At 27.3% G+C, this 15,180-nt stretch overlaps 1 protein-coding gene and 1 long non-coding RNA gene across 2 annotated transcripts; both read left to right on the top strand.

The window, feature by feature from the left end:
• Nucleotides 1-2,206: 2,206 nt before the first annotated feature.
• On the top strand, nucleotides 2,207-3,992 carry LOC100500087 (uncharacterized). Its single transcript, NM_001249679.2, is given in 4 exon segments — nucleotides 2,207-2,285; nucleotides 2,412-2,572; nucleotides 2,673-2,861; nucleotides 3,738-3,992. Coding segments are annotated over 4 exon segments (459 nt in total). The 5' UTR covers nucleotides 2,207-2,282; the 3' UTR covers nucleotides 3,844-3,992.
• Nucleotides 3,993-8,450: 4,458 nt separating this feature from the next.
• Nucleotides 8,451-10,520, top strand: LOC100778513 (uncharacterized). The gene is made up of 2 exons (XR_003266009.2): nucleotides 8,451-8,690; nucleotides 9,774-10,520. It is a non-coding gene; the product is annotated as an uncharacterized lncRNA (long non-coding RNA).
• Nucleotides 10,521-15,180: the final 4,660 nt, after the last annotated feature.

The following is a 15,180-nucleotide window of genomic DNA, read 5'->3' as shown; positions in this document are numbered from 1 at the left end:
TTAAGGCACCAGGTTGGTTTCAAAACTAAACATTGTCTGATCCATTGTGTTCTATCATTTTCTATTGTGGGTGAGTCTATATAGGGGACAACATTGATTCTGTGAGATATACAAAGGGTAAATTGACAATGTCATTAATTCATTGAGATATATTAAGGATAGGGAAGACAACGGGATGAATACAAGTATTAATTAAAAATTGTCAGAAATAAATAAATATCTGTCATGTATCTTATTAATACTTGTGTGGGTACTTGTTAAGTGGATACTTGTGAATTTTTTTTAACATTTGTTGATATTCATAAACATCAATGAATATTTTTTTAAATAATAGTTAAAAATATTTTAAAATACAATTTAATTATAATTTTTTTAATTTGTCCTGATAATTTCTTTAAAAAAACAATTTAAATGTTAAAAAAAATTATTCAAAAATTTTACATAATTACTCTACTCAATTAAACTAATTGAGGTTATTTCATTTAATAATTAAATTTAAGTTTAAAATGCTTCAATAAAGTACATTCAAATAAAAAATAACAAACTAAAATAATTCAGTTTCATAAATCTAAAAATAATAATAAAGTACCATGCTTCCGAGTAAGTGGACTAGAGACGGTGAAAGTGAGATATCATGATGCATTTGAACCAGAGATTGAAGAACTAAAAATCTAAGTCGTGTAGTTAAAATATGTGACATGGTTGTGCAAAGGCATAAGTAAGGTATGTATTATGGGTAGTTTGCGTATTTAGCGCGTACCCGCTCGTTGCTCCGCTTATTAACAGGTAACAAATATTTTATTTGAATTATCCGTGGATACCTATTTAAGTATTCATCTTGTATCTATAATGGATTTTATCCACAGACATCTACACGTGCGAATATTTTTTTCATCCCTAATTAAGGTTTAATTTACAATGTCATTAATTTAATGAGACATTTAATTGATAAGAATTATAAAGATAATGAGAATGACACCTAAATACAAATTATAGCATGTAATTATATCGGTATAAATTTATGGAACACTAATCTCAATTTGCATTTATTTTTATGAGTATGGCTTGGTGATAGAAACTTTTAGATTACTCTTGAGATAATTGATTTCAACTTTTTAAGGGCCTATTTAAGAGAATGTGAGTGAGTGAGAGAGATAGTCATTGAAAGTAAATTTGATTAATGTGGTAATAAATTCATGATCATCCACCGGTAGATATAAACCTCTCAATGGACTATTTACTAAATAAATGATTGACTCAACCCACCACATGGTTAAATCTTATTCATAATCTCATTTAAAATAATTCATATATTACATATGATGTTTACAATATCTTTTAATTACTGATTAATGATACTAAAAGATAATATAAAAACTATTGATTGATATCAATCTAGAACAAATATTTTAATATTCTCCTACTTGGATAATATTGACCAATAATTAAAGTAGGAATCATCAATACTACAACAACAATTTCAATCATATGACATCAACAACATAAGAATTCTAAAATCTCTAATGCCACAACATAATATTTGATAGGAATGTGTATCCTATGAGCTGGATAGTCATATTTATCACAAGAAAAAAGTTTGTGGAATAACATAGCTTAATAATCATACTATGTTAAATAACAATGGTCCAAGTATTTGAAAATGCTATATGAAATATGTTACTAAAATAATATTATTATAAACATAATTTTAGTCTCTTTATTTTTTAATTGATACATTTTGTCCCATATTTTTAAAAAATTCACGATTTTAATCTCTCATTTTTTAATTAAAACATTTTCGTTTCTTACTTTTAAAAAAAATCATGATTTTAATTCTTGTGACTAATTTTAAATGTGAACTTATGTACTACATTAATATTGAAAAGAATTAAAAAATGCACACTCAACATCTAAAATTGATCATGGAAACTAAAATTATATTTTTTTTAAAATGAAAACAAAATATCTAAATTAAAAATGAAAATAACTAAAATTATGAATTTTATACAAAAATTACATTTTAGTCATATTTTTTAAGAAAGAAAAGAAAGCCCAAAAACATGTCTGAAATGGGCCAACGGAGCAGACCAAGCCCGCAAATTCCTATAACTCGAACGACGTCGTTCTCAGTGGCCCACACAACAAAACCCTAGCTCAGTCGCGGCACACTATATAACATCAACTCAATCCCAAACCCTAGAATTTCAGATCCTCAATCGGCCAGCACCAACAGCATCGGCGGCGACAGTCACTCTCCGACAACAACACTTCCGCGGCGAAAAATGGTACGTTCCCATTTCATCGAACCTCTCCGAGCGCGACGTTAATTGAAAAAAAAGGATTACTTTGAGGAACCCTTAATCGGTAACTGAATTTGTTTTTTTTGTGTGTTGTGCTGTGTTGTGTTGCAGTCTCTGGTGGCGAACGAGGATTTCCAGCACATTCTGCGTGTGCTGAACACCAACGTGGATGGGAAGCAGAAGATAATGTTCGCTATGACCTCCATCAAGGGTATTGGAAGGAGATTCGCCAACATCGCTTGCAAGAAGGCCGATGTTGACATGAACAAAAGGTGTTTTTTTAAAAAAATTTGTTGAGTTCAATTGCACGTTGATTCGCATGTTTTTGTGGTTATTGTTGAAATTGGGTGTTTTTGTTTGTTTGTTTGTCAGGGCTGGTGAGTTGAGTGCTGCAGAGTTGGATAGTGTGATGACTGTGGTGGCGAACCCTAGGCAATTCAAGATCCCGGATTGGTTTTTGAACAGGAAGAAGGATTACAAGGATGGAAAGTACTCTCAGGTTGTGTCTAATGCTCTTGATATGAAGCTCAGGGATGACTTAGAGAGACTAAAGAAGATCAGGTCACTCATTAACCTTTGTTAACTGTCTATCATTTCATAGTTGAGTTGTTCAATTTTGTTATCAAGTATAATGTTTGGTTGTTCGAATTGAGAATAAGTTTTTTGCTTTTGTTGACGAAGTCTAATGATACGTGTGGTTTGTTTGCTACGTTGAATCGTGCTGACTGCTGAATCTGTGGGGTGTCTATTCGATGCGGATCTGTTGGTTGTTGGATTAGATTTTGTTGTATGTTGTTTGTTTGATTTGTGTTAGGATGATGTATCTGTTTGCCTGTTCCGTTTGTCTGAGATTTCATAGAGATTAATGATATGATTTTCTTTACCTAATACGGTGTTTATCTTAATTGTAGTGGAATTTAATCTCTTTGAAAGAAGCTATCCATAAGTAGTTTGCTGGCTTTCTTGACCAATGACTATAATTTGGTTTTGCTGTATTTAGTTGCAATTGAATTTACAAATATTGCTTAGTGTGCTCTGAGTGCATGTTTTACCTGGAGAGATCAATTTGGGTAAATGATACTATATTTTTCAAAAGCTTTCTCATGATGTTGACAAAAAAGCAATTATTTTTTTTAAAAAAGCTTAATTGAAATATGCTCTATAACCATTTGTTGTATTGACATCATTGCACTCAATTGGTTATTCATGTAGATATTGGGATAGATTTGTATTGAGATGATCTAGCCCAACCCCACCATATATTTTTACTAGTCAAATTCCATAATTGTCAATTTTCTCAAGGATTTCTCTGTAGAATGTGTGCACTGTCTGATTAATAAAATTCTGGTTGTCCTCAGATTTTTGTGTGGGCATTGTCTGCCTGATTAAAAAAATATTGGCTAATGAGCTGAAAATCATATCCCTACTATTATGCAGAAACCACCGTGGTTTGAGGCACTACTGGGGCCTTCGTGTCCGTGGTCAGCACACCAAGACTACTGGCCGCAGGGGAAAGACTGTTGGGGTCTCTAAGAAGCGTTAAGCTATTATGTTTTGGCTTGGATATTAGATTTTGTTTAGGAGGCATGTTTGAAGTACACTACATGTTTTGCATCATACCAACTTTGTATCCGTTGTTAAATGGCTTGACAATTTCAATTTTGTTTGTTATTTGCATCTGAGATTCCGATTAGTTAAATGATGTTGGTTTTCTTAGTTGTAGAGAACCTTGAATAGTATTTTTGAAATTACGAATTCAGTTTGATCCGGGAAGGAAAATTTCGTCATTTCAAATTCAAGTACTATAATTAGTAAATAAATTAGGAGACATTGAATTTTGCTAGTGGTTTCGTACGTAGTTTTCACATATGGAAATGTTGATGCTTGATCACGAAAGGTGCTGAAAAAACTATATCCCAACTCTAAATAGTCAGAGAAATGTTAATTTTAGTAATATTTTTTTTCCGTGTTAGTTAAAATTGGTTAAAATTTGCAAATTTGTGGGTTTTATTTAATTTAAGAGCTAAAATGTGTTTTTATGGTTAGAAATCCATCCATGCTTTTAGAAATTGGGCCAGTACTGAATTAATCAAATAATATTTAATGATTAAAAAAATTATTTATTTTAGGACTAATTTATTTTATAATTATTTATTTTTATTATTAAGATTAGTTATTTAATATAATTATTATATCTTAAAAAAATAATGAGGATGAAAAATAATTCTAAAAAAATTACTGTGAATCTCCTTTAAAAAAATATTTTCAAATTACTTTAAAAAATTAAAAAAAATGTGGCCTTTGGGTAGTGAACTGATCAACCATTGTAACTTGTGAAAATGCCCCAACGAGTACTTAGCGATGACTGTATTGGGCAACACAAGCACCATTCAAGCCCCGTAGGTATTGAGTCTTACCAGTATCACCTTGATTTCAATCCTGTTTTCAAATATTTTTGTTTTCTTTCTTCTATCTCCTTTACAAATATTTAAAAATAGAGGTCACAATTAAAAATTAAAAACAGAAAATAAAAACACTAGTATCTTGCCAAGGTTGCTCTCTAATGGCTATTTCAGTGGACTTCAATTGCTTAATCAATGAAGTGTCTTGCTCGTAGTGGTTGTTAGCATAGTGTATATTAGTTTTATTTTTTTTTTTGCTGAAGAAAAGCGTATAACATAGTGTAGTGTATATTAGTAGACCCAACAATATCAGTTTTCATAGATTATTATTCCATGCAACTTACATTATTTTTTTATCACTATATTTAGAGGTGAAGTATTCATTATCATTATCTTTATCGATGAATGAATATGCAAGACTTTTAGCTGTTCAGCTTATGTCTCCTTATCCAAATTGATTGGCCGAGCATTTGAGGTTTTTGCATGTGCTCTCCCTCACTCTTCCGAACTAAGAGCCCGTTCAAGAAAAGTAATCTACTGGAATACAAGTCCGATAGCATGCTTGTGTTAATCAAGTATCGTTTGCCTTAGGTCAAACAAATCACTTTTTATCCCCAATAAGGACGAGATAATTGGAGAAATGAATGAGGATCCTCATAGTGCCTCTCCACAAATTTTCTGATATATTGTTGCGTTCTAAGTACTTACTATGATTATCTAAAATTCTGTATATGGACTTCGGTGTACGGACATCTTGTTCAACCTACATACTGGGTGAGTTAGAATTAGTTAAAGTATTGATCCTTTTAAACGCAAGCTTATTTGGTCTAAATTGTTTAATAATTAAGACACTCAATTCGACTTTTGATTATAATTAAGGAACTAAACTTTTTTTCCTTACTTTTTCATCCCTCGATTAGTAGCTCTGTTTTCAATAAAAACAAACAATATATATATATATATATATATATATATATATATATATATATATATATATATATATATATAATATGACATGTTTGTGGTTAGATATGATAGGAAAACAAGATAACATGATAAATTTGAATCATATCCAACAAATAATACAATAATATTATATAATTTGTTATTAATCTTATTGACAAAAAAAATTAATCTATTATATTCTATTATATAAAAGAAGATTTAATTTTATGTGGTAGTGTTACATAATAACTTCACATTCATTTTTTCCAAAATTATTAAATTATATTATTCAATTCAATCATTGAATCAAATAAATATTATTCTATTGTGTAAATAAATTTTATTTTATTTTTCATTCTATTAGGATATTATAGAATTATATTTACATAAAAAATCATAAGTTTTGATTCAACTTGTCAACTAAATCATAAAATCTTTTTGATTTTATATAACAAGACAATTAATAATTCAAATTTTGTAGAATGTTATTTATAATTATGATAGATATTTTTTTATAATAAAAACACGACTCCTTTAACCCATTTTATAATTATGCAATATTATATTATGTTTTTTTTACGTGATTTTACAACTCATTCTTTTAATTCATATTATTTTTATGGAGCAATTCACTGATTTTTTTTCAGTCATTTTTTGGGTGCATTTATTATCCAACTCTATCCTATATACAATATTATATTACTATTTTAAACAACTTCAACATATATTTTATTCTATTATTGTTTTAGATTTATAATCATTTTTTAATACTTTTGTATAATAAATCATTATAAATAATAAATAATTACATAATGATTCAGACCTTGCAATTCCAATTCTTCAATGATGGAAACTTTTATTCTGTGATTTTTTAATCAATCAAAAAAATCATTGTATATCCATGTTGATTTTATATAATATGATGATCAATACTCTACTATATTTTTTTTTATAAGGAGTGATACTTACGATTAAAATATTCAAATTTTCTTTTTTTAAAACGTCTTATTAGTAGTATAAATAATTTGTTTAGTGAATAATAGCCCTTATTACAATTTCTTTCTTTATTGTTTTATGTCATTGAGTCTTTTTTTTTTTTTTGTCTTACTTGATTCTTCTATTTATACATTTTCACAGTTATTCAATTGATTTATTTTGAAGTTTTCATTGCGGTCATGAGTATGAAAAATACTTTATCAAAAGCTGAAAGACAATACCTACTCAAGTGATTTCTATGTTTCAAAGATATTATAATAGTTTATATGACATTATTGGTTGAAAGATATCCTTGTGTAAATAATTTTAGTTTCATCTTCTTTTTTTAATCTTCTGTCTCTAATGTAATATTTTTTGTTTACTTTTATCATTTGTTTATTTTATGTTTTTATATCTTCTTCCTTTGCATAGTCCAGTTGATTAATCATGTTACATGAGTTATGATAAATTTTTTGATATTATCTTTAATTCTCGTAGATAAAAAAAATCTTCTTCCTCTAATGTAATTTTTTTATTTCTAAAATTAGTTTGATTAAAACAAAGTAAATCCTAATTATATTAATATTCTCAAAAGTCAAAACATTACACTAAAGTTATCATTCTAATAAAAAAATACAAAAATAATAAATTTAAAATAGCAATAGTTATTGTGAAAAATAAAAAAAATATTTACTAATTTTAATCAAATTTTAAATTTTTATTAACATAACAATACAAATTTGACAGCTTTTTTTTTTTTTTTTACCATTTTACATGTGACTTTTTATCCTTTTTGTATTTTTCACTACCCATAGGAAATTTGCCAGAATTATTCCATCTTTGTTCTTATTAATACGTATATCTTAAACTGTTATAAAATTTGCTGTTGTTAAATTAAATAATCAATACAATTAACTTATATATCAATTTAAATAATCTTCAGGCACAATCATTTAATCAACCAAATAATAAAAGATATATCTAACTAGTTAATTAAAAATATACTGAACAATATAATAAGTAGTTTCATATTTAAGTAAAATAACATATTTTTGGTAAAAGAAACATATATTTGACATACAATACATAAACTTTGTAATTTAAAATGAAAATAATCATAATGAAAAAAGATATGAATTTAAATATTTAATGTTAATTTATTTGAATAAAATATTTAAATTAATGATTGATATTAGTCCAATTTATTTCAAATATTATATTAATGAAAAAATTCAATTAAAAATGTCTTAAACCTAAATCAATATTAATTCAAAACCAATCAGTATATTACTCCTGTTTAATATCAATCAATAATTAATGTGAACTTAATACAGATTTACGTAAAATTGGTAAATGTTATAATTTTGGTGAAAAAAAAATCATTATAGTCATTTTAATAGTTACATATAGAATTCTTGTATCATTTTAAGTTAAAATTAAAGGAAGCATATAAGATATTACAAAAGTAAAAAAGTATTCTAGGATAATATTTCCTATACTAACATTTTCCTGGAACATATGTATATAGTTAAATATTTATTGATATATTTAATAAAATATATTTATTAATAATATAATAGAAATTAAAAATAATATAAAAATTTATTCCAATAAAATATGAATTTAACATCGGTATAAAATATCAAACACTAAATTAGTTAACACATAAAAAATAGTTATCTTATCAAGTTGACCCCACCTTACTTCATAAAGAACTAAAATAGTGTTTCTAGAAAAATTAAAGCAAAACACCATTCACTAAATACTACTACTGTACAAAAAAAAAAACATTAAATTGATTAAAATTGGATATTTATTCCAAAGCAGTTGAAAGCGAGGGATAAGTATTCCTAAAGTTGGTAATGATGAAAATAAAATTGTACAAGAATGGAGGTCTGAATAATAATTTGAGTTTTGGGTGGGCAACAGGCATGGCGAAGAAGAGAAAATCCATAGCCACAAGCCTCCACGAGCTGGATCGAACCATCTACTCTTCCTTCTCCAGTGCCGCCAATTCCAAGAGGGTGGATCAAGAGTTGCAACTGTTGATATACTCAGCTACATTCAGGTTGATTTCATGCTTTGGTTATTCTCTATTTTGTATATCATTGTTTGGCGAACATTACAACAAAATTAGAGGGAGACAAAGAACGGGTGAGGAATTATAGCTGTGGAAGTTAGTGAGAAGAAGGTGCATATGTGTATCTTTGAGATGATTGTCAATTTTACAACTTTAAGCCAAGCATAACAAAATGATCATTTTTTTTGCCCAAACATGTTTTTAACCGAGCTGAAGGGTGTCGTGTAATCCCTATACCGGAGCTTGCTTGGTGGAATAAGGCTTTGTTGTTATTTGCCAAACCACACTCCTGAACAATAATGCTGATGGAAAAGAAAACAGAACAAGAAAATAATTTATAAAATATCATGTTAGTTTTGTTGTCTTGAGTGGAGCTTTTGACTGTTTTTTGTAGAATTGTTCTCTGGTATTGATGCTTGCTTAACTGATTAGTTGTATTTTGTTTCTGTAGGCTGGTTAATGCAGGCCTTCTTTTCTAAATTGCTTTCCTTTTTGTCCTGTTAGAGTTGCAGTTTTAACTTTTTATCATTCTCTTATGTCTCTGTTCTTTGTGGAATGTCTAATTAGAGTGTTTTTTCCCTTTTCAATTTATTGATGATTTTGTTAATGAACTGAAATTGAGAAAGTGAGTGTTTGTTTTAGTTTGCCTATATGCAAGTTGTGACAGAGAATGGTGGAAAATTTTCTTAACGTGTTCCTTTATGTCATAGTAAAGATTTTGTAACTTGGATATTCTTGTGGAAGTTTAGTTTAGATATTTATCTTGATTCTTGAAGTACATCCCATTGTTGTAAGGGTGGCTGGGAAGGATAGAAAGGATAATGGAACATTTTTTATTTCCATTCCATTTTAAAGATTTGTAGGATTGTCAGTTTTTAAGAAATTATTTCTCAGAAACTTGTGTGCACTTGTGGCTAGTTAGATATCTTGAAGTTCTGAGAAAAATGGTTGAAAACATAGGTGTTGGGCTACATTGGTATGCCTTTGTACTTCAATAGTTCAATGTAATACTGGTTTATGTTGTTATTGGTTGCAAAGTGCATGTATGAAAGTTGAGTTTTCCGCTTGCAGAATGAGCTGGATTACTGTGGAGAGGAGCCATGCATGTCACCTAGAGCTCCACAGCATCAACAACAGTCACAACCAGTAATGCAAGTCACTGGTTCAGGTTTTCCAGTAACTTCAGGATTTTCTGGCCAAACAATTGTGGGGCAGGGACTCAGGTCTGAGCATTGTGATAAGCAATCTAAGAATTATGTGTTTTCAAATGCTTCGTCAAACCCTGTTCGTCAAATTGGCGAGGGAGGGTACCACCCAAGTGGTCTCTCCATGGGGAATGTTAACCGGAGCATTGAACCCAACCTTCTTCATCAGCAAAGCAGGGACTCTGCTGCATTCAGTTCCAATGATTCTGCCATGGACATGCATGCAGACTAGTCCTGTCTAAGGTTTTATCTACTTAATATATTTGTTTGATCATCCCTCTACATTACCTGCAGAAGAAGTGAATAACCAATGGAAGGGCATATCTGGTTTTGCTCGTTGCATCCTACAACAAACAGTAGGAGTGTGGAACCAGTTTTATTAACTTATTAAATTGATTAAAATGCTTATGCCATTCAAGTGATAACTTGGATGTTAGATGTTCTTTGTAAAGTTTTTTGTTGAAATAGTTGCATTTAAATTTGTACCTTGATTGTCTCCTCACTCCTCTTTCTCAAAGACCACTTTTTCATTGTAGGGATTGCTTCTATCTGAAGTTTCCTATGTAAATTTTTCCTTTTCGCAAAATTCTATATGCGGCAATTTACAACTTCAGGCATCTTTGTATATCCCTTTGCTTTTCATTTCTATTGTTATTCCTTAGTTTGTTCATCGTTCACTGTTCTTTTCTTTGTATTATTGTTAAGAGAGGGAATAAAGACACCTATTTAGCTGCAATTCAACATATTTTTTAGGATGAATTTAACAAAGTTCCTAGTTGATGATATGCATTATTGTATTCGCTTGGTCACAGCTTGATATTTCTAAAAACATTGCAAGGAAACGATATTAAAAAGAAAAGAAGAAAGATAAAGTAAAGAGTCCACACTTAAACCACAAACACAATTTTAAAGCATGAGATTGGAAAAGGAGGGGCAAAGAAAGAAGTAATGAAAGGTGTTTATAATTGGAGCCTTGGAAGGGACGATATGGAATCGCTTGTGCTGTTATGTTTATGAGATGGCATTGGCTGAGAAGGCATCTTAGCATCAGAATACTTGAAGCTTAAGGTTGAGATTGTGTCCATGTGTAAAACAAGTATTGTTGCCTGTACTACATAAGGAGGAAATTATCTTAAAAATTTGAATATTGATATAAAAATTTTGATTTTAATTTTTTTTACTTAGTTCACTTTCAATGTTAAGTTTTAACATAATTTATCATTTAAAATATATATGTATGTGGATATGTTTACACATGTAATTATTGAATATAAAATATTAAAATTGAAAATTTTAAGAATTAATTGCATTTTTCTTAAAAAATAAACAAATTGATTTAATTCATTTTTTTCCTAATTCCTCAATGTGTATTTCATTTCCTTTAATGTAATTTTGAGGGATAAAATTAAATATTTTACATCTTTTATAGTAAAAAAATAAAATCAAAATTAATTCATAATTTTAGAGAAAAATATTTTTAAAATAACATTTTAATATAATATTTTAAATAGTGGTACAAAAATAAATCAAAGAGAAATATTTCTATAATTTGTTATCTTTATTTCTTTATCAATCTAAAAAATATGCTTGTCTTGATTATTTCACTAAGGGCATATTATACAAGAGAAAAATATTTTATAAGAGTGGTATGATTAAATTGGAATCATATAGTCATATATGAATGATTAAGATTTAATGACACGTGACTACTTAAAAATCACATGACTTTTTAAAAAATTTACATTACTTTTCAAGTAGTTATATAACAATAAATATTGATAATTCATGTTTAGTTATACAGTTTAGATTTAATTATCTTCCTCTCATATGATATATTCTCATTTCACCTAATTTGAAAAAGTTTTTTTTATATATTTATTTATTTTTATTATTTTTTAAAAATAAATTATAACTTTTTAATATACAAAATATTAATTAGTGTTATAAAATTAAATCAAATTGATAAATTTTTCTTTATTTCTTTTATAATTTATTTGTTTATGAAAAATTTTAAGAAAAAGTGAAAATTATATTAAATTAAATACAAAGGTCAAAATTTTGAAGACAAAACTTATGCAAACAAAAATTTTAATATACAAAATTAAAATAGTGGTAAAAAATTAAAATTGAAGAAAGTATTTTCTATTTTTCTATTTATGCTTTTATTTTTATTAATTAATTGAAAAATAAATTATTTGTTTCTAATTTTTCAAATAATCTAAAGATATTTTTTGTTTTTTGAAGATTATTATATATCTTTATTGTATTTGATTGCAAAATATTGATATTATATTTTAATATAAAAATTAGATCTAATTAAAGAAAAATTTATTTGCATGTGTCTTATAAATTGTTGTTATAAAGAATTTTAAAGGGTAAAAAAACAAGTTAAATAAAAAAAAATATAACTTCACAAGAAAATAAAGGGGATGCATCAACAATACCAATACAGTAATACTCGGAAGAAGATTAAATGAGTAATGCTTTTTGTTTTTAAATTTATAGATAAAATTGCTCCACTCCTAAGTTGTGGTCCTCCTTGTGTTTGCCTCCGGCTGCTATTTTTAAATTCCTTGATAGTGCAATTTATACAATTATATTTCAGTCTTCTATATTTTTAATTAAATTCAATTTCTCTTTTTTTTTCAAAAGTTTAATTTAATATTTATATTTTAAATTGAGCTAAAATATTTCTTCTGTCATTATAAAATAAAGTCATTTAATTTTAAGAAAAAAAATTATACACTAACAATATAAAATTTACATAGTCATCCAATCATAATTTATCATAATAAGTTTATTTATTTATAACTAATTTTAATATATTAACGGTTAAAAATTCACACAAGATAATACTTTTAAAAAAATATTTTTACATGTGTAACTAATATAGTGATGGTTTTTAATCCAAATTAAAAAAAAAATAAAGTCACATTCAGCTTATGCAATATTTCCCACCTAAAATTTTCTTATTTTTCTTTCACATTTAGCTGAAGTTGATGGAGGAAAGCTTGAATTTCGGGCGTTGTCTTTTTTATTTATTTAACTTAATTGGAATACAATAAACACGTCAAATATTACTATAATATAACATGTTATAAGTATAGAATCTTAATGTTTATATTAGTAGATTGTTTTTTATTAGAAAATTATCCTGATGAAAATAATAATCTTAATGTACGTTTTCACAGATTTTGTTTGTTAATACATAAATGACAATTTTTAGTGGATATATTTTTTATTTATAAAAAATGGTTACTAGATAGCTACTTGCAGGTGATATAGATTTTGATTTAAGCTTAAGCATTCGGCGCTGTAGAAATTAATTAAGATAATATAGAAGTTAACATTGAAGCAGTCATGCAGAGTAGCGAGATGATGATAGGTAGAACATCCTAATACGAATATACGATGGCTTTCTGTCATTGACACTTTCAAATGATGTCATTTAGTAATTAAGTCTCCAAAAAACATGTGATCATGATTTCATTAATATATATACTATGGTTAGAGTCTCTCCGAGGTGACGAGGTTATATGATGTATGTGTTGCATTAGATTATGAATTATGCTAGTCCATTTCATTTGTGCTTTTAAATCCCAATTCATGTTATATATAATTTTTTTTATAACACGTGATAAAAATGTAATATGAAAATTATTTATATGCTTTTTTGTATCACTTTTTTTTTACATAATCTTTTATACAACACTTTAAGCCTTTGAAATCATTTTATAATTTCTATGTTCAGAATTTGCAATACTTAAAGTTTTCACACTAAAATGAGTTACACAAATTTTCATGTTGATGAATTCGTTTTTTTAAAAGTAAAGTTTTACTTTAGCCTAAATTGCATTTCATTATTTCAATGTCAATATTACAAACTACATAGGGGTTGGGATTAAGAGAAAAAGAACAGAGAAGATAGAAAAATATGATAATGATGTACTTCTTTATTGCATTATAATTAGGATCTAAAAAATTATTTCAATATAATTATCATTTTAGTTTTTTAATGTAATATTAATTATTTTTTTTATTTATATCTTTTATATATTAACAAGGAACTACAAAATTAATAATAAATCAATGATTATGTAAGGTTAATTTTATAAAATTAATATTTTTTTCATCTATTTATTATTTTTTCTTGATGATGTGTGTAATCAAAGATGATTATTATTTTTAGATAGGAAAATATATTTTTTTCTTCTAAAAATACAATTAATTCTTTTTCCTCACTTTCACCTTATATTTGATGATTACTTCTTCTTCTTCACTTGTCTCCTTATAATTATCGTTCTAAACTATTTAACCCATACACATAAAAAATAATAAATAAATGAAGGACATTAATAATTTTATAAAATAAATCTTATATAATCATTAATTTATTTATAAATTTTATTGTTCATATTTAATATATATTATAAAAATATAAGTAAAAAAATAATTAATATTAATTATTATGAACCAATTTTTTTCCTGATGGTTATAATGAACTAAGGAAGTATATTATATTAACCTATCAACCACGCTTTGGAATTCAGATTTGATGAGTCCGAGCAAATGAATAGTCTCAAGATGTGATTGTTAATTGCAATCGGCATCTACTCCTTTCTAATTAGAGGGGGCATAATTGCCTCAAATTGATTCCTACTATCTCTTGAACAACATTAACTTGACCCCATATCCAATATTTAGTTGAAAGCAAATGAACGGCACCGTGTGAGCTTTTGACCACTCAATCATGTATGCAACAAGGTGGTGGGCTTCAGTAGTTATGCTCTCACAATCATTACGGAGATGCAGAAAAAGGAAATTCACGTTGGAACTTTCAAGTTTCACTCTTCACGCGATATGAATTTTTTAGTAATGGACTAGTAGTATATTATAAATTGTTTCAACAAAAAATTATAGTAGTGTTACTTCAAACTTGTATCGAGGCATATTGATAATTGTTTCGGATGGTTGAACTTTCTTCTAAAATGAAGTTATCAATGGTGATTTTTCGCATTTCCACTTTGATTTGATACATAATTTAGAACTTGCATTTTGATCCTTGGGAACCATGGTATTTTTAGTTGATAAGTTCGCATTATTAAAAACCTAAGTATGCTAGGACTCGAAGTGGGATCGAAAACCATGGTAGTTTCTAGAGCTAAATGAGCAATTCGTAAACTTAACTTGAATTAAACTTAGTTGAAAAAATTGAATCAATTTTTGTTACGGTAAGGTAAAACAGATTTAACTCAACTCAATTATTTCCAACT

Source organism: Glycine max, chromosome 20, assembly GCF_000004515.6.
Source record: "Glycine max cultivar Williams 82 chromosome 20, Glycine_max_v4.0, whole genome shotgun sequence".
Lineage (NCBI taxonomy): Eukaryota > Viridiplantae > Streptophyta > Magnoliopsida > Fabales > Fabaceae > Glycine > Glycine max.
Note: the sequence above shows the minus strand (reverse complement) of the source record. Positions and strands in the feature narration are given on the sequence as shown.